The following is a 21,177-nucleotide window of genomic DNA, read 5'->3' as shown; positions in this document are numbered from 1 at the left end:
ATTGGATAACGTTTATAAGTTGGATTTTAGAGGAGTTAGAGACTCATTTAATATTTAATTTAACTCTTTTAAGACATTTTTTTAAGTGAAATAATCACTATCTTTCGATTTTAGATCCGCCTCTAGTTGTAGTAATAAATTTGTCAGAAATATAATATCATTTTTTTATATATTATATTTTAATTATAAATTAAGTAGGGTCATTTTTTAAAAGAATAAAAAATAATTAGGGGTATTTTTGTAATGCATCTTGGATTTTTGTGAAGAGTAGTATATTAAAAAATAATTAAAGACAAATTGAACAAAATTTCTTATAACTAGAGACGAAGGGAATACATGAAAATGTGACATATTTACAAATATATGCATGCATAAATAAGATTTACAAGACTGTTTCATCTCCATGGCTCTCAACTTGTTCACCCTTTTCACTATTTTTCTTTTCATGATCATTGCACTAAAACTAATAAGGAATCATTACAAAAAATCTGATTCAACTAGTACAAATCTACCCCCAAGTCCATGGAAACTACCCATCATAGGAAATATTCTCCATCTTGTTACATCAAACCCACCTAGAAAATTAAGAGATCTAGCCAAAAGATATGGACCCTTGATGCATCTTCAACTTGGTGAGATCTTCTTCATTGTTGTTTCCTCAGCAGAAGTTGCTAAAGAAGTTCTAAAAACTCATGATATTACTTTTGCATCAAGGCCTCATCTTATGGCCACAGATATTGCATCCTATAATTCCACTGATATAGCTTTTTCACCTTATGGTGATTATTGGAGACAACTTAGAAAGATTTGTGCTATTGAGCTTTTGAGTGTAAGAAGGGTCAAATCTCTTTGGCCAATAAGAGAAAAAGAGATGAATTCTCTCTTAAAAAAGATTGCTTCAAATGAAGGATCACAATTCAATCTCTCTCAAGCTGTTATTTCATTCATGTATACATTCACTTCGAAGGCTGCATTTGGTAAGAAATATGCAGAAGAAGAAGAGTTCATATCAGTTGCAAAACAACTCATAAAGCTTGCTGGAGGTTTCTATATTGGAGACTTGTTTCCTTCTGCTACATGGCTTCACAATCTCTCTGGAATGAAGCCTAAGCTTGAGAAGTTAAGTCAACATGTGGATAGGATACTAGGACATATCATCAATGATCATAAAGAGGAAAGGTCAAGAAGAGCTAAAGAAGGTGTTGCTGAAGCAGAGGAAGATCTTATTGACGTTCTCTTGAAATTTGAGGATAGTAGCAATGATCTGGATTTTTATTTAACTTCTGATAATATCAAGGCTATAATTTTGGTAAGCAACTATTTAGTTTCTAGTCGTTTCATTTTTTTTTATATATATATAATATATCCAAGTTAGGTGGTTGAAATGGAGTACCTCGGATGTTTTATGTGATAAAACTGTATTTGATAAAAAAGTGTGTAATACCCATAATTTTAAAGTACACTTTATGTATTTTATATATTTTGGATTTTGGTTCGGAGGCTTTTTAGCTAAAGTTAATAATATTTTGGAGTCTATAGGATCAAAAAGTTATTTTGACACCATTTAGAATTACTCGTCGATAAATAAATTTAAATTAAGTGCGGTAAATCCTTTACGGAGAATTTAATGCGTTACGGGTGAAATGGTAATTTAACAAGTATCTGGATATTTTGAGATATTTGTTAAGCTATATTTAATATATATATATATATATATATATATAAAGTTAACTGGGCGTTAAGAATGGGGAATCTCTTAATGTCTCGGTTACTTAATATTTGTTTTTTTGAAAATCGTTTAAGTTAACTGGGCGTTAAGAATGGGGAATCTCTTAATGTCTCGGTTACTTAATATTTGTTTTTGAAAATCGTTTAAGTTAACTGGGCGTTAAGAATGGGGAATCTCTTAATGTCTCGGTTACTTAATATTTTGTTTTGAAAATCGTTTAAGTTAACTGGGCGTTAAGAATGGGGAATCTCTTAATGTCTCGGTTACTTAATATTTTGTTTTGAAAATCGTTTAAGTTAACTGGGCGTTAAGAATGGGGAATCTCTTAATGTCTCGGTTACTTAATATTTTGTTTTGAAAATCGTTTAAGTTAACTGGGCGTTAAGAATGGGGAATCTCTTAATGTCTCGGTTACTTAATATTTTGTTTTGAAAATCGTTTAAGTTAACTGGGCGTTAAGAATGGGGAATCTCTTAATGTCTCGGTTACTTAATATTTTGTTTTGAAAATCGTTTAAGTTAACTGGGCGTTAAGAATGGGGAATCTCTTAATGTCTCGGTTACTTAATATTTTGTTTTGAAAATCGTTTAAGTTAACTGGGCGTTAAGAATGGGGAATCTCTTAATGTCTCGGTTACTTAATATTTTGTTTTGAAAATCGTTTAAGTTAACTGGGCGTTGAGAATGGGGAATCTCTTAATGTCTCGGTTACTTAATATTTTGTTTTGAAAATCGTTTAAGTTAACTGGGCGTTGAGAATGGGGAATCTCTTAATGTCTCGGTTACTTAATATTTGTTTTTTTGAAAATCGTTTAAGTTAACTGGGCGTTGAGAATGGGGAATCTCTTAATGTCTCGGTTACTTAATATTTGTTTTTTTGAAAATCGTTTAAGTTAACTGGGCGTTAAGAATGGGGAATCTCTTAATGTCTCGGTTACTTAATATTTGTTTTTGAAAATCGTTTAAGTTAACTGGGCGTTAAGAATGGGGAATCTCTTAATGTCTCGGTTACTTAATATTTGTTTTTGAAAATCGTTTAAGTTAATTGGGCGTTAAGAATGGGGAATCTCTTAATGTCTCGGTTACTTAATATTTGTTTTTGAAAATTGTTTAAGTTAACTGGGCGTTAAGAATGGGGAATCTCTTAATGTCTCGGTTACTTAATATTTGTTTTTGAAAATCGTTTAAGTTAACTGGGCGTTAAGAATGGGGAATCTCTTAATGTCTCGGTTACTTAATATTTGCTTTTTGAAAATTGTTTAAGTTAACTGGGCGTTAAGAATGGGGAATCTCTTAATGTCTCGGCTACTTAATTGTTTGTTTTTGAAAATCGTTTCAGTAAATGAGTGTTAAGAATGGGGAATCTCTTAATGACTTATTTACTGAATGTTTTGTTTTGAAAATCGTTAAGTTAAATGAGAATTAAGAATGGGGAATCTCTTAATGTCTCGTTTACTTATGTGTGTTTTGGTAAATCGTGCAGACCCGTGATAGGTGGCACCTTGGTAAACGGTACGGGTCCGTGATAGGCAGTACGTTTACGATTTACGTTTGGTAAGTTGTGCTGACCCGGGATAGGTGGCACCTCGGTAAACAGTACTGACCCGTGATAGGTGGTACGTTTACGACTTACGTTCCTGAGGGAATTGTGTTTGTCCGTGAGAGACTACACCCTGTTGATTTGTGAACTGTTGGTTCATTTTGTTTGTGTAGTAATGTGTTATAAATGCTAAGTGTTATGTTATGTGTGTTTTGGTAAATCGTGCAGACCCGTGATAGGTGGCACCTTGGTAAACGGTACGGGCCCGTGATATGCAGTACGTTTACGATTTACGTTTGGTAAGTTGTGCTGACCCGGGATAGGTGGTACCTTGGTAAACAGTACTGACCCGTGATAGGTGGTACGTTTACGACTTACGTTCCTGAGGGAATTGTGTTTGTCCGTGAGAGACTGCACAGGTGTTTGTCCGTGAGAGACTACACCCTGTTAAATTGTGAATTGTTGGTTGATTTTGTTTATGTAGTATTGTGTTATAGGTGTTAAGTGTATGTTTTGGAATTTGGTGATAACATGTTTGATTGCAATACCATTTCGAAATCCATGATGTCGTAGTAATTGTGTTATCAGTATTAAGTGTTAAGAATTGGGATTATGCATGAATGTGATTGAGTTAGTTTATGAATTTTTGAAAGAATATACAGGGAAATCGATTTCCCAATCGATTTGATAGGTTAACAGGGACTTGGCTAAAGTAACAAAATCGACTGGCCAATCGATTTTGTAATCAGTTTTTCGAAATCATTTAAGAAATCGATTTGGCAATCGATTGGCCTTAAGTCAGGGACTCATCCATATTCGACCAAATCGATTTGGAAATCGATTGGCTTAAAACCTGGGGCTCAGTACTCACTCAATCGATTTCCCAATCGATTTGATAGGTTAACAGGGACTTGGCTAAAGTAACAAAATCGACTGGCCAATCGATTTTGTAATCAGTTTTTCGAAATCATTTAAGAAATCGATTTGGCAATCGATTGGCCTTAAGTCAGGGACTCATCCATATTCGACCAAATCGATTTGGAAATCGATTGGCTTAAAACCTGGGGCTCAGTACTCACTCAATCGATTTCCCAATCGATTTGATAGGTTAACAGGGACTTGGCTAAAGTAACAAAATCGACTGGCCAATCGATTTTGTAATCAGTTTTTCGAAATCATTTAAGAAATCGATTTGGCAATCGATTGGCCTTAAGTCAGGGACTCATCCATATTCGACCAAATCGATTTGGAAATCGATTGGCTTAAAACCTGGGGCTCAGTACTCACTCAATCGATTTCCCAATCGATTTGATAGGTTAACAGGGACTTGGCTAAAGTAACAAAATCGACTGGCCAATCGATTTTGTAATCAGTTTTTCGAAATCATTTAAGAAATCGATTTGGCAATCGATTGGCCTTAAGTCAGGGACTCATCCATATTCGACCAAATCGATTTGGAAATCGATTGGCTTAAAACCTGGGGCTCAGTACTCACTCAATCGATTTCCCAATCGATTTGATAGGTTAACAGGGACTTGGCTAAAGTAACAAAATCGACTGGCCAATCGATTTTGTAATCAGTTTTTCGAAATCATTTAAGAAATCGATTTGGCAATCGATTGGCCTTAAGTCAGGGACTCATCCATATTCGACCAAATCGATTTGGAAATCGATTGGCTTAAAACCTGGGGCTCAGTACTCACTCAATCGATTTCCCAATCGATTTGATAGGTTAACAGGGACTTGGCTAAAGTAACAAAATCGACTGGCCAATCGATTTTGTAATCAGTTTTTCGAAATCATTTAAGAAATCGATTTGGCAATCGATTGGCCTTAAGTCAGGGACTCATCCATATTCGACCAAATCGATTTGGAAATCGATTGGCTTAAAACCTGGGGCTCAGTACTCACTCAATCGATTTCCCAATCGATTTGATAGGTTAACAGGGACTTGGCTAAAGTAACAAAATCGACTGGCCAATCGATTTTGTAATCAGTTTTTCGAAATCATTTAAGAAATCGATTTGGCAATCGATTGGCCTTAAGTCAGGGACTCATCCATATTCGACCAAATCGATTTGGAAATCGATTGGCTTAAAACCTGGGGCTCAGTACTCACTCAATCGATTTCCCAATCGATTTGATAGGTTAACAGGGACTTGGCTAAAGTAACAAAATCGACTGGCCAATCGATTTTGTAATCAGTTTTTCGAAATCATTTAAGAAATCGATTTGGCAATCGATTGGCCTTAAGTCAGGGACTCATCCATATTCGACCAAATCGATTTGGAAATCGATTGGCTTAAAACCTGGGGCTCAGTACTCACTCAATCGATTTCCCAATCGATTTGATAGGTTAACAGGGACTTGGCTAAAGTAACAAAATCGACTGGCCAATCGATTTTGTAATCAGTTTTTCGAAATCATTTAAGAAATCGATTTGGCAATCGATTGGCCTTAAGTCAGGGACTCATCCATATTCGACCAAATCGATTTGGAAATCGATTGGCTTAAAACCTGGGGCTCAGTACTCACTCAATCGATTTCCCAATCGATTTGATAGGTTAACAGGGACTTGGCTAAAGTAACAAAATCGACTGGCCAATCGATTTTGTAATCAGTTTTTCGAAATCATTTAAGAAATCGATTTGGCAATCGATTGGCCTTAAGTCAGGGACTCATCCATATTCGACCAAATCGATTTGGAAATCGATTGGCTTAAAACCTGGGGCTCAGTACTCACTCAATCGATTTCCCAATCGATTTGATAGGTTAACAGGGACTTGGCTAAAGTAACAAAATCGACTGGCCAATCGATTTTGTAATCAGTTTTTCGAAATCATTTAAGAAATCGATTTGGCAATCGATTGGCCTTAAGTCAGGGACTCATCCATATTCGACCAAATCGATTTGGAAATCGATTGGCTTAAAACCTGGGGCTCAGTACTCACTCAATCGATTTCCCAATCGATTTGATAGGTTAACAGGGACTTGGCTAAAGTAACAAAATCGACTGGCCAATCGATTTTGTAATCAGTTTTTCGAAATCATTTAAGAAATCGATTTGGCAATCGATTGGCCTTAAGTCAGGGACTCATCCATATTCGACCAAATCGATTTGGAAATCGATTGGCTTAAAACCTGGGGCTCAGTACTCACTCAATCGATTTCCCAATCGATTTGATAGGTTAACAGGGACTTGGCTAAAGTAACAAAATCGACTGGCCAATCGATTTTGTAATCAGTTTTTCGAAATCATTTAAGAAATCGATTTGGCAATCGATTGGCCTTAAGTCAGGGACTCATCCATATTCGACCAAATCGATTTGGAAATCGATTGGCTTAAAACCTGGGGCTCAGTACTCACTCAATCGATTTCCCAATCGATTTGATAGGTTAACAGGGACTTGGCTAAAGTAACAAAATCGACTGGCCAATCGATTTTGTAATCAGTTTTTCGAAATCATTTAAGAAATCGATTTGGCAATCGATTGGCCTTAAGTCAGGGACTCATCCATATTCGACCAAATCGATTTGGAAATCGATTGGCTTAAAACCTGGGGCTCAGTACTCACTCAATCGATTTCCCAATCGATTTGATAGGTTAACAGGGACTTGGCTAAAGTAACAAAATCGACTGGCCAATCGATTTTGTAATCAGTTTTTCGAAATCATTTAAGAAATCGATTTGGCAATCGATTGGCCTTAAGTCAGGGACTCATCCATATTCGACCAAATCGATTTGGAAATCGATTGGCTTAAAACCTGGGGCTCAGTACTCACTCAATCGATTTCCCAATCGATTTGATAGGTTAACAGGGACTTGGCTAAAGTAACAAAATCGACTGGCCAATCGATTTTGTAATCAGTTTTTCGAAATCATTTAAGAAATCGATTTGGCAATCGATTGGCCTTAAGTCAGGGACTCATCCATATTCGACCAAATCGATTTGGAAATCGATTGGCTTAAAACCTGGGGCTCAGTACTCACTCAATCGATTTCCCAATCGATTTGATAGGTTAACAGGGACTTGGCTAAAGTAACAAAATCGACTGGCCAATCGATTTTGTAATCAGTTTTTCGAAATCATTTAAGAAATCGATTTGGCAATCGATTGGCCTTAAGTCAGGGACTCATCCATATTCGACCAAATCGATTTGGAAATCGATTGGCTTAAAACCTGGGGCTCAGTACTCACTCAATCGATTTCCCAATCGATTTGATAGGTTAACAGGGACTTGGCTAAAGTAACAAAATCGACTGGCCAATCGATTTTGTAATCAGTTTTTCGAAATCATTTAAGAAATCGATTTGGCAATCGATTGGCCTTAAGTCAGGGACTCATCCATATTCGACCAAATCGATTTGGAAATCGATTGGCTTAAAACCTGGGGCTCAGTACTCACTCAATCGATTTCCCAATCGATTTGATAGGTTAACAGGGACTTGGCTAAAGTAACAAAATCGACTGGCCAATCGATTTTGTAATCAGTTTTTCGAAATCATTTAAGAAATCGATTTGGCAATCGATTGGCCTTAAGTCAGGGACTCATCCATATTCGACCAAATCGATTTGGAAATCGATTGGCTTAAAACCTGGGGCTCAGTACTCACTCAATCGATTTCCCAATCGATTGATTTCAACCCAGGATTCTGTTTTCATCAAAATCCTTCACCCCAATCGATTGCCTAATCGATTGGCTCAGTGAAAATCCTCAGTTTTAGTTGTATGATTGATTGCTCATGAATCTATCCATGTCATGATTTGTTATGTTATAATTAGGGGATTGAGAACCTCATTTTGCTTTTATTTTTAATTAGCAAGTATTGTATTGAACTTTTCGCATATTGGAAATCCTGTTAAGGTGCATGCTTAGTTGAAAAGTTATTTTGAGCATTTAAAACTTAAATGTTATGTGTTAACTGTTAATTTCGGTTGGTGACCCTTTACAATTATTGTGGAAATCTGGGCCTTGCCCTCAGATGAGAGTTAGGACGATCCTACCGGTTCGTACCCTACGGACGGGAATGGAGATGGGAACGCTTGACTGCAGCTACGTTAGGAGGATATCACGGGGTGCGTGGAGATCACTCAGGGTGTTTAGTTGTTTTGTAAAATGATCAGACTAGGTTGTCACAGAGGGAACGGATGTCTTTCCTTTGGGTTGCGTTTATTTTTAAACTGGAAGACTGTACTACTTTTGTTATGTTAATATTTTGAATTCATGGTTTGAGAGCTTTTCCGCTGCTTGAAAATTATAATGACTTAATTACTTATCCAAAGGTGTTACCTTATTTATTTCTCTGTTTTATTTTAATTTCTTTTGAAAAAAAAAATACACCCTCGCTTTGAAAAACGGGGTGTTACAAAGTGCCTATCAAATTGAAGAGGAAGTTTTGTCGCACACTTATAAGAACGACGATGTTATATGGAACACAGTGTTGCACGATAAAAAACCATGAGAAAAAAAACTAAGTGTAGCAAAGATGTGAATGTTGCGTTGAATGTGTGGAAAGATTAGGCAAGATATGATTATGAATGACAACATTAGAGAAAGAAAGTTGGAGTAGAACCTATAGTAGAAAAGATGGATGAAATTCGACTAGGTGGTTTGGGCATGTGGAGAGGAGGCATGTCGATTCTTTATAGCAAGGAGAGTAGGTTAATTGGAGGGTAGTCAAATCACTAGAGGTAGGAGAAGACCTAGAAAAACTTAAGAGAAACTGGTACCAGATAAGACCTAGAGATTAATGAGCTAGAGAAAGAGACATGATATAGAGCGTTATAGCGTGTTTAATCCATGTAGCTGACTCTTTTTTAGTGGAAGTTGTTACATATAATATATTGCATGTTTTTAAAGTTTAAAGTAAGTTAAATGACAAGATTTTAAATTTTCAGGATGTGTTTATTGCTGGAAGTGAGACTGCAGCAACTACCATTAATTGGGCAATGGCTGAGATGATAAAAAATCCAAGAGTTCTGAAGATAGCACAAGCTGAAGTGAGGGACAAAATTAATAGGAGAGGAATGATTGATGAAACCACACTTGGTGAGTTAAAATATTTGAAAGCAGTAATCAAAGAGTCACTTAGATTACACCCTTCTATTCCTCTCCTTCTTCCAAGGGAATGTAGACAAGCTTGTGTGATTAATGGTTATCACATACCTGTCAAAAGTAGAGTTATAATTAATGCTTGGGCGATTGGAAGAGATCCAAAATATTGGATTGACCCTGATAAGTTTTATCCTGAAAGATTTATTGATAGTTCTATTGACTACAAAGGAACCAACTTTGAGTATATTCCATTTGGTGGTGGAAGGAGAATTTGTCCAGGTATGAACTATGGTATAGCAAATGTTGAGCAGACCCTTGCAATGTTTTTGTATCATTTTGATTGGAAGCTTCCCAATGGAATGAAAAATGAGGAGTTAGAATTGAGAGAGGAGTTTGGAGCTGCTATGTCAAGAAAAGGTGACCTTTACTTGATTCCCATAATTTCTCATCCTTTGTTTGTAACATAAAAATGTGGCTTTGTTTAAAGATGTTATAGCCTTGAAGAGTGATCCACTACTACAATGTTTTATGTTTGTTAATTATCAGTAGCTTATTTGTGTTACTTGTTATTCAGAGTCAAATGTTATATTTTATTTTTATTTTACTCCATTGTTCTATGTTCTGTTTTATGATTTATTATGTGGTCCTTGACATGAGGACAATTTGATTTCTGTTTTGCTAATCGTCAATAGTTGAAACTTGATCACCAATAGTAATTGCTACCAACGTAGCTGGTCATTAAATGACACTTATCTAGTTTAGTTTTCTATAAATAAAATAGTTCATACGATGAAATTAAGGTCGGATGTTTATATTTTGAACTCTACTTTTAAAATTAAAAATATATTTAAATTTATCAAAATACTAAGTATGTCATCGGTTGTCCGAAAATTCATTTAAATTAGATGTATATCCGTACATTGAGCGAGTTTTTAAATGAAATTAATTTAATTTTTTTTAAAAATCGTTTGTAAATTTAAAGTAAAAAATCATATTTTAGATAGATATGCCGTAAAATATCAACATGTTAGAGGTTGAGTTCGGAGATATATAAAACTAATTTGATATCGTAGAACTAAGAGTTAGTGAAAGATTTAATTATTTATCAATGTATTATACTAAGAGATCGAAAAGTTTAAAATTATGAAAATTGCTTATAAAGATGCAAATGACAATTGATGCTCGACAACGTTTCAAATTTAACAAACTTGTGTTATGATAATGGAATATATTCCATATTCGTAATTAAAGTGTCTATTTGTTCAAATGGAAGAAATATTATTTTCATTGTTATATATTTAATAATATTACATAAGCTTAATATTCCAGCTCATTATAATAAAGTATACACAATAAAATTGAAATAAAAATTAACACTTATAAAAATAAATTAATAGAGTTATTTTAGTGTCATGGATTTGCTTAAATTTATTTTGGTGTCAATCAGCTGACTAACCAAACTAAGTTTAACATAGTAAAGAAGACATTGTCATTCCAGTTCTTTACTCGGCAAAATACCCAAATCAATCCCTAACTCAGCCAAAAACCCAAATCAACCCTTGACTCAACCAAACGTCCATCACTTTAGTCTCTAATGTTAACTTTTCTTTTAATCATATTAAGTGCATGACCTTTACGCAACATAGTGATGTGACGTGTCATTATCCCCGACATGGGTTACATGAATAAATAGAGACCAAATTTACATTAAGTTTAAAAATAAAAAAAATAAAAATATGAAGGTTTAAACAAAAAAAATTGTGTTTCTCGGTTATTGAGTTACATTTTCATCTTTCTTCTCCCTTCAATTAAATTTTTTCTCATTTCTTCTTCTTCTTTCGTCAAATCTAATAAGTTATTACATATAGAGACCACTTTGATTATAAGTTATTACTTTCAAGGACTATATTGACAATAAGGTTTATTTTTAGGAGCCCATTTGATTATATTCGTAATTCTACCACTTAGAATGTCTACACATTAACAACATGAAAGAACATAACATTTCAATTCAAATACTTCATTTCACTTGAAAGAACACAATATACGTTTAAGTTGATCAAGTCATTAGTCACTTGATAAACACAAAAACATTACAAACTACTCATATTAAAATTATCCAAATTACTAAACTCAATTTATGGTTTGTGAAACCAAATCATATACCACATTTTCATGACAAATACACCAATTAAGTTCCTCTCAATCTCTCAATATTGCTAGAGGGATTTACCCTCTCTTTTTTGATCTAATACACATGTTTGAAGTGCTTCATCATTTGAAAGTGCCTCATCAACCCATATGAAGTATTTGAATTAAAGTGTTGTGTGTTCTTTCATTTGTGCTATTGAAGGGAGAAAAAATGAGAAAAGATAACTGAAAGAGAGAAAAATACAAATTTTTTCATTTAAACCTTCATTTCTTTTGTAAACTTAATGTCAATTTGGTCTCTGCCTATTCATCATACTCACATAGGAGAGAAAATGACATATCACTCAGCCACATATATGTACACGTCACTCACTTAACAAAGTCTACAGAAAACTTCATATCAAGGACTAAAGTGACAAACATTTCGCTGAGTTAGTGACAAATTTGAATTTTTTACTAAGTCAGAAACTACAATAACAACGTCCTATTGAGTTATAGACCAAAATGGTAGCTTATCTTTTTATTTTATTTTTTGGTATAGGTAACTTTTATAATTTTTATTAAATATTTTTTTTATAATTGTAATTTGGATCAACCGAAAATCAATTTAATTTAAACTGCATTAATTTAGATAAGATTAATTTTATTTTTTTAAAGGTATCATGCAAACTAAATTGATCGATAAATATTTTCATTTTTGAATCAGATGGTTTTTTTTTACTCAAAAGTGGTTCAAAATTGCATGGCATAAATTGCTATTGTTAGAAGAGATATATTATGAAAAGTACTCCAATTAATCAGCATTAAATAATGTGAGAAAATGTAATTGAAGGGAGAAGAAATGAGAAAAGGTACCTGAAAGAGAGAAAAATACAAAGTTTTCCATTTAAACCTTCATTTTTTTTTTGTAAGCTTAATGTCAATTTGGTCTCTGCCTATTCATCATACTCACATAGGAGAGAAAATGACATATCACTCAACCACATATATGTACACGTCACCCACTTAATAAAGTCTACAGAAAACTTCATATCAAGGACTAAAGTGACAAACATTTCGCAGAGTTAGTGACAAATCTGAATTTTTTACTAAGTCAAGAAACTACAATAACAACGTCCTATTGAGTTATAGAACAAAATGGTAGCTTATCTTTTTATTTTATTTTTTGGTATAGGTAACTTTATAATTTTTATTAATTTTTTTTTTTATAATTGTAATTTGGATCAACCGAAAATCAATTTGATTTAAACTGCATTAATTTAGATCAGATTAATTCAATTTTTTTAAAAGGTATCATGCAAACTAAATTGATCGATAAATATTTTCATTTTTGAATCAGATGGGTTTTTTTTACTCAAAAGTGGTTCAAAATTGCATGGCATACATTGCTATTGTTAGAAGAGATATATTATGAAAAGTACTCCAATTAATCAACATTAAATAAGGAGATTTGAATCCTCTCTCTTTCTTTCTTTCTTTCTTTCTTTCTCATGTTAAGAGAAACAGATACACCATCTCTTTTTTGTATGTTATATGATTTTTATAGAAAATATTTTTATGTTCCTTAGATCTTTGACAATTTCTTGTGCAATTTATACGGACAACTTGTTAATAAAAACAAGAAATTTACCATTATGGCTTTTTTTTGACAAACCAAACCGTTTACTTAGTGAAGAGGAGGGAAAGGAAAGTGAGGAAACTTTATCACCATGTTCTAGAGAAAAAAATTCAAAGGAAGGAAAAAAAATTGCTTATGTATAAAAATGATTTAAAGCATTTGCTGAAATGGATTTTAGTTTTATAGAAAAAAAAACCTATAAAGAAACAAAAAAATAAGCCTCAATGCGAAGTATGGGGATCTCAATAACCGTTAATTACATAACTGGTGTATGAAAAGACATGTAAATTCGGACCATTTGCTAGTCACCTCAATCTCTGTGAAATTGATCCGGGGTCTATATCAAACTTTGACTTTATGTGATTATTTAACCATGTTATAAAACTTCGATTGTGCTCTCGAGTTATCCAATTTTGATTCTTATTCATGTTCAAACTAGATAACTGATCCATGTGTATTGTAACATATGGTTGAGCCTCGTCATCATTGTGCAGAACATACAATTGCGTATGCTCCCATTCTGTCATTGATATAGTCATTAGTCTCTTTCCAATTATCTCTTCTCCTAATATTCTTCCCGAATGACGAGACATGGGAAACCCTATGGATTCAACATTGGACAGATATTCAGTACAAAATTCAGCAACTTCTTCGACAATGTACCGTTCAGCAATAAAACCTTCTGGTCGACTTTTACTTTTTACGTACCCTTTTAATATTTTCATATATCGTTCTATTGAATACATCCATCTCATATAAGCTGGCCCACAAAGTTGTGTCTCCTTAACAAGATGAACAGTAAGGTGAACCATTATATCAAAAAATGAGGGTGAGAAATACATTTCAATCTCACGCAAAGTAACTACAATTTCCCTCTACAATGTCGGTAATTTCTGAGGATCGATCACTTTACTACAAATTTCCCTGAAGAAGAATCATAATCTAGTTATGGCTCGTCGAACTTTTTCAGGTAAAATGGAACGTATACCTATTGGTAGCAAATGATCCATTAGAATATGACAATCATGGGTCTTCAAACCTTTTAACTTGAGGTATTTTATACAAACTAAAATTTTAATGTTTGAAGAGTATCCTTCTGGAACTTTAACTTCGTGCAGAAATTTACATAAAACGATTTTTTCCTTTCTAGATAGAGTATGAGCGGTTGGAGGTATATATGTGTGATTTCCTTTTTTTACGGAACCTAATTCATTTCTTATTCCCATATCGACCAAGTCCAATCTTGCATTGATGTCATCTTTAGACTTTCCTGGAACATTGAGTAATGTACCAATAACACTATTAAATACATTTTTTTTCAATATGCATCACATCGAGGAAATGTCTTATATACAATGACTTCCAATATGGCAATTCAAAGAAAATTGACTTTTTCTTCCATCCAGTTTTGACCAACTCTCCCGCTAAAGGTTTGCCAAATTTATTGGTCAAACCTTGTACTTTTTCAAGTATTTGATATCCAGTCCGTGCTAAAGGAGCTTTACCTTCCTCTGATTTTCCATTGAATGCATTTCTCCACCCACGAAACTGATGACTATAAGGTAAAAATCTACGATGTCCAAGAAATACATTATTCTTACAATGTTTCAACCGCATCCAATTTATACTCTCTTCACATATAGGACATGCACACTGACCTTTAATGTTATATCCTGATAAATTACCATATGCTGGAAAATCATTAATTGTGTCAAACAACATAGCCCTAAAATTGAAACATTCTTTCTTATATCATAAACTTCCACACATGTCTCCCACATATTTTTTAAATCTTCAATTAAAGAAGTCAAGTATACGTCGATATCATTCCCCGGTTGTTTGGATCCAGAAATTAACAGAGACAACATCATAAACTTACGCTTCATACATAACCATGGAGGTAGGTTATAAATCAACAAAATCACAGGCCACATGCTGTGTGAGATGCTTTGAAGACCATGTGGATTCATTCCATCAGTAGAAAGTGCAAGTCGTAGATTTCTTGACTCTACCCTGAATTCAGGATACTCGTGATCAATTTTTGCCCATTGTGGAGAATCTGCAGGGTGTCGAAACTTTCCATCTCTAATTCTTTCATCTGCATGCCATGTCAACTGTTTTGAATCTTCTTCACTGCGATACATGTGCCTAAATCTTGGTATTATAGGAAAATACCACACGACTTTTGTTGGAGTAGATTCCTTCTTCTTATATCGAGAGACATTGCATTTCGGACACACCTTTAGTAATTCATATTCGTTCCGAAATAAAATGCAATCGTTAGGACACACATGAATCCTTTCGTAACTCATGCCAATAGAGCACAAAATTCGTTTAGCTTCGTAGGTTCGACTGTGAAGTTCATTATCATCTGGCAACATATCTTTTAAGAGTATACACAATAAAATTGAAATAAAAATTAACACTAAAAAATAAATTAGTAGAGTTATTTTAGTATCATGGATTTGTTTAAATTTATTTTGGTATCAATTAGCTCACTAACCAAACTAAGTTTAACATAGTAAAGAAGACAATGTCATTCCAGTTCTTGACTCAACAAAAAAACCCAAATCAATCCCTAACTCATAAAAAAAAACCCAAATCAACCCTTGACTCAACCAAAGGTCCATCACTTTAGTATCTGATGTTAACTTTTTTGTTAGTCATATTAAGTAGATGACATCTACGTGGCAGAGTGATGTGTCACACCTCTATGTGGGTCACATCAATAAACAGAGACCAAATTTACGTTAAATTTAAAAATAAAAAATGAAATTTTAAACCAAAAAAATTGTGTTTTTCGGTTATTGAGTTACATTTTCATCTTTCTTCTCCCTTCAATTACATTTTTTCTCATTTCTTCTTCTTTCATCAAATCTAATAAGCTATTACATACATAGATCACTCTGATTATAAGTTATTACTTTCAAGGACTATAATGACAATAAGATTTATTTTTGGGAGCCCATTTGATTATATTTGTAACTTTACAACTTAAAATGTCTATTCAGATTTTACAACACATGTCACTTGAAATATCATAAAACACATTAACAACATGAAATAACATAACATTTCAATTCAAACACTTCATTTCACTTGAAAGAACAAAATATATGTTTAAGTTGATCAAGTCATTAGTCACTTGATAAACACAAAACACATTTACAAACTACTCATATTAAAATTATCCAAACTACTAAACTCAATTTATGGCTTGTGAAACCAAATCATATACAACATTTACATGACAAATACATCAATTACAAATATATATATTTTTTTTAACTTCAACCTTGAATACTCCATCTAAATTCTGATTCCTCTCAATCTCTCACTATTTCTTGGTGGATTTCACCCTCTTTTTTATTTTTTTTATTTTTTTTATTTTTTTATATTTTTTATCTAATACACATGTTTGAAGTGCTTCATTATTTGAAAGTGCCTCATCAAATCATATGAAGTTTTTGAATTAAAGTGTTTTGTGTTCTTTCATTTGTGTTTTTTCAATTAACTTTAAGTGTTGTAAAATTACGATTATAATCATAATTGTCCAAAAAAAATAACACTTATTTTTATTATAGTCCCTGAAAGTGATAACTTCTAATTAGAGCGATCCCTATATGTAATAACTTATTGAGTTTGAAGGAGGGGAAATGAGAGAAAATTTAATTGAAGGGAGAAGAAATGAGAAAATGTAACCGAAAGAGAGAAAAATACAAAATTTTCCATTTAAAACTTCAATTTTTGTAAACTTAATGTCAATTTGGTATCTGCTTATTCATCATACTCACATAGAAAAGAGAGTGACATATCACTCAGCCATATACACGTACATGTCATCCACTTAACAAAGCTTACATAAAAGTTCATATTAAGAACTAAAGTGACAAACATTTCGCTCAGTTAGTGACAAATCTGAATTTTTTTTTAAATTGTAATTAGGATCAACCGAAAATTATCTAATTTAAACTGCATTAATTTGGATAAGATCGTTTCAAAAATTTTAAAGGTAACATGAAAACTAAATTAAACACAAATATTTTCATTTTTGAATCAGATAATTTTTTTTTACTCAAAAGTGGTTCAAAATTGCACCGCATACACAATTATTGTTAGAAGAGATATATATAAAAAATACTGCAATTAATCAGCATTAAATAAAAAGATTTAGATCTTTTCTTTTTCTCTTTCATGTTAAGAAATAGAGGTACCATCACTTTTTTTTGTGTGATATAATTTTTATAAAAAGTAATTTTGTGTTATTTATATCTTTGTCTCTTTAACATAACGAAGAAAAAAAAAATCAAAATCCTAAAGTGGGCTGAAATTTTGACATTGTCTTGTGCAATTTGGAAGTACAGCAGAAATATAGATATAAAGACTGACAATTTTTTATTTTTTTTGACAACCTAGACGGTTTACTTAGTGAAGAGGAGGGAAAGGAAAGTGAGGAAATTTTATCACCATATTCTAGAGAAAAAATTTAAAAGGAACGAAGAAAATTGCTTATGAATAACAATGATTTAAAGCATTTGCTGAAATGGATTTTAGTATTATGGAAGAAAAAATACCTAAACAAATAAAATAAAATAAGCCTCAATGTAAAGTATGGTGATCTCACGTTTTCCACTTCTTTATATCGTTCTTCGTTTTCTTTAAAGTCAAGTAAGATAAATCTTATATCATACTATAATCAAACTGAGGTGAGAAAATTAGAGAATTAAACAAGAGTTAAATATTAAAGAAGTTGATGATTCAATTTTCATCATCAACAAAATATTAATAATATTAACTATACTAATTATTAGTATTAATTGTTGAAAAAAAAATATTACACCATATGCATACAAGTGCAAATTTATTTAATGTATCAATTATAAATTATAAGTTACATGCTATCCGCTAGTTAATTTTACTGAATGGAACCTCACATTAGACAAAGTCTTCGTTGAAAGCCCTCAATTTCCTTTCCACAATAAAAAAAAAAAAAAATTACTCTTCTCCAATTTATGGCTACATGAAGATTCTTTGTTTGTTGATGTAACCAAGTTAAGCATCTTGACAAATTGTAATACTCTGCTCCAAAATAAGAGGTCTAAAATTATCTATACACAATTTCATAATGTTGTTATTCTACTGGATGTAGTGTTTGTTTGTAGTGCGTGACCTATGACTTCATCCATACAAACAAAAGTATAAGACATGCTGCCGTTATTTGTGAGGTTTTGAAAGAAAATTCTAAAAAATAAACTTTGGTAAACTAAAAACGAAAATGATTAACTTGGAGATGCAACCTAGGTGATGGATGCTTCTTCTTCTAACACATCGTGTGACAAAAACCATCCTCCAAAATAAGAGCATCAAAACCATCTCAATATTATTTTTTACTCTCTCTAACCTTAATTATAAGTAAATATATCTATTAACTTAATTACCTTTGAATATCATAGTCATCATCTACAATATTATCTCATGTGTATCAAAATAATTGATTCTTTGTACAAAAATTTATTATAAAATAATTTATCCTTTAAATTTTTAGTGCACTTATTTGCAATTATACATTTTAATTAATATTACTTGCATCATTTTTAATGCAACATCTTTTATTATGTATTTATAATTTTGATAATATATCATTACTTAATAAGAACAATTTCGTAAAAGTGATATTCTCTCTTTTATTTATATATTTTCTTAATATAGTGAACAAATCAAATGACTCAATTATTTTGAGACGAAAAAATACTATTAAAGAATAAAAACAAATACATATTTTAAAAATTGATATCATTAAATATATAAATAAATTAGTTGATTTTTGCTTATATATAAAACCAACAAATACATCAATTTTTTACTTATTAATCTAATCACTTTTTATAAAAGACAATTAGATTAAAATTTGATAACAAAAATTAATATATATAATTTATAATATTAAAATGTCAATTAATACATTAACTTTGGTTGAATGAATTTTAACTCATTTATTTTTAATAAAAAGATCGAGAAAAATATAATTAATCAGAGAGTACTTGTTAATTATTACTCTTTTTTGGGATACAATCTATGTTTGTATAGTAAAAAATACAGGGCAGGTTTCATTGTTTTATGGCTTTGACAATCGGTTTTATTAGTTTATTTAATTAATTCCATTTGTAAGTTTTTGTTTTTTTGACTAATTCCATTTGTAAGTGTTAAAACTAAAATATAGTTCGAATTGTAGCTTCACCTTCACCTGACCTCACTCAAATATTTTTTTACAAATGAAAATTATATAAAATATGAAATTATTAGCATATATAATATTTAACTTATTATATCACCAAAAGAAAAATGTAAGTGTTATTGTCAAAAAAAATAATATGTAACTGTTATAGCGCCTGCACATAGGAAATAATGACAATTTTTTATCTACCTTCCCTATTGTTCGTCACAATACAGGCTAACAACTAAGCACACGTTCAATTTTCTATTCACCACTGCCATGTTTATATTTTCCCTTAATTGATATATACTTATTATAAGAGTTTACATCCTCATTCAATCATATATTAAAATCTAAGTATTTATACAAATATTTTAGAAAGTAATATTGTTTTGACGCATCAGTGAAATATAATTAAAAATATAATCAAACCGTGTGTTATTTTTTAATATTGGTTTTTACATTATCACCACACCAGATATATTTCATATTTTTATCTAAAGTCATTAATATTTTGGATTTTGTGTGAGCTCTCACAATTATATATGTTAATAATATGAATAAATAGAGAATGAAAGAAATATCAAAAGGAAGATAAAGTTTCATTCAAATAGCAATCTTAAGAATGCGAATGTGACTCTAAAAAAATATAATAACAGATAAATAGACTAAATTATCCTTGACTTAATTATAACAATAGATCTATTGCATATTTTCTAACAATGTCATTTGTGAAAGAAAAAAAATCTATGGTTTGGTCGCTGTGTCACTACTTATAAACTTCTCTTAACTTAAATTCTAATAAACATTTTTTATGTATCAAATCAGTTCAAAAACTTAAATGCATAGATTCCAATATATAATACAAGCAACATAGGACACAATTGTTTCATTACTCTACAATATCTCTAATCTATATATATATAAGTGTAATAGAATTAATGTTCTTCACATAACTAGAAGAAGAAGAAACTTGTTCCACCTAACCACCCTATTACTTTTTAATCAACATGGATCTTCAAACTATTTTCCCTTTCACCCTTTTTTCAATTTTCCTTCTCCTCATTGTGAAACTAAAATTAAAAAGAAAAGTCAACAAAATTGACTCAATTCCAAACATACCATTAGGCCCATGGAAATTACCTATCATAGGAAACATATTTAATCTTGTTGGATCTCCACCACATAGAAAATTAAGAGACTTAGCAAAAAAATATGGACCTATAATGCATCTTCAACTTGGTGAAGTATTTTTTATTATTATTTCCTCAGCAGAATATGCTAAGGAAATAATGAAAACTCATGATGTTATATTTGCATCAAGGCCTTATACATTAACCTCAGAGATAATGTTTTATGATTCAACAGATATAGCTTTTGCACCTTATGGTGATTATTGGAGAAATCTTAGAAAAATTTGTAACATAGAACTTTTAAGTGTGAAACGTGTGCAATCTCTTTTGCCAATAAGAGAACAAGAGATGAATAATCTCTTAAAAAAGATTGGTTTAGAAGAAGGTAGTGTTATTAATCTTTCTCAAGAAGTTAAGTCAATGATGTATTCAATTACTTCAAGGGCTGCATTTGGTAAAAAATATTTGGAGCAAGATGAGTTCATAGCATTGGTAAGAGAAGTTTTGCAGCTAGCTGGTGGTTTTTACATTGGTGACTTGTTTCCTTCAGCTAAATGGCTTCAAAAGCTTACAGGTATGAGGCCTAGGCTTGAGAAGTTGCATCAAAAAGTTGATAGAATACTTGAGTTGATCATCAATGATCACAGAGAGACAAAGCTAAGAACTAATGAAGGTATTGTTGAAGGAGAGGAAGATTTGATTGATGTTCTGTTGAAATTTGAGGATGATGGCAGCA

At 31.9% G+C, this 21,177-nt stretch overlaps 2 protein-coding genes across 2 annotated transcripts in view; both read left to right on the top strand.

Annotated features, from left to right (window-relative positions):
* The first annotated feature begins 331 nt into the window (after positions 1-331).
* Positions 332-9,932, top strand: LOC101505255 (cytochrome P450 71D11-like). The gene is made up of 2 exons (XM_004506630.4): positions 332-1,309; positions 9,169-9,932. Exons 1-2 carry the CDS (start codon positions 404-406, stop codon positions 9,790-9,792), a joined length of 1,530 nt encoding a protein of 509 aa, XP_004506687.1. The 5' UTR covers positions 332-403; the 3' UTR covers positions 9,793-9,932.
* Positions 9,933-20,279: 10,347 nt separating this feature from the next.
* Positions 20,280-21,177, top strand: part of LOC101494092 (cytochrome P450 71D11-like) — a 2,477-nt gene continuing 1,579 nt past the window's right edge. The window contains 1 exon segment of the mRNA XM_027335635.2: positions 20,280-21,175. Within this exon segment, the coding sequence (XP_027191436.1) occupies positions 20,319-21,175 (857 nt within the window). The 5' untranslated portion in view covers positions 20,280-20,318.

This window comes from Cicer arietinum, chromosome 5, assembly GCF_000331145.2.
Source record: "Cicer arietinum cultivar CDC Frontier isolate Library 1 chromosome 5, Cicar.CDCFrontier_v2.0, whole genome shotgun sequence".
Taxonomy (NCBI): domain Eukaryota; kingdom Viridiplantae; phylum Streptophyta; class Magnoliopsida; order Fabales; family Fabaceae; genus Cicer; species Cicer arietinum.
The sequence above is the reverse complement of the archived record's forward strand: the minus strand, read 5'-3'. Positions and strand labels throughout refer to the sequence as shown.

Coding starts and splice junctions, on each gene's coding strand:
- LOC101505255 (XM_004506630.4), top strand. CDS start 404: ATGGCTCTCAACTTGTTCACCCTTTTCACTATTTTTCTTTTCATGATC. Junction 1,310..9,168: donor ATATCAAGGCTATAATTTTG/GTAAGCAACTAT, acceptor TTAAATTTTCAG/GATGTGTTTATTGCTGGAAG.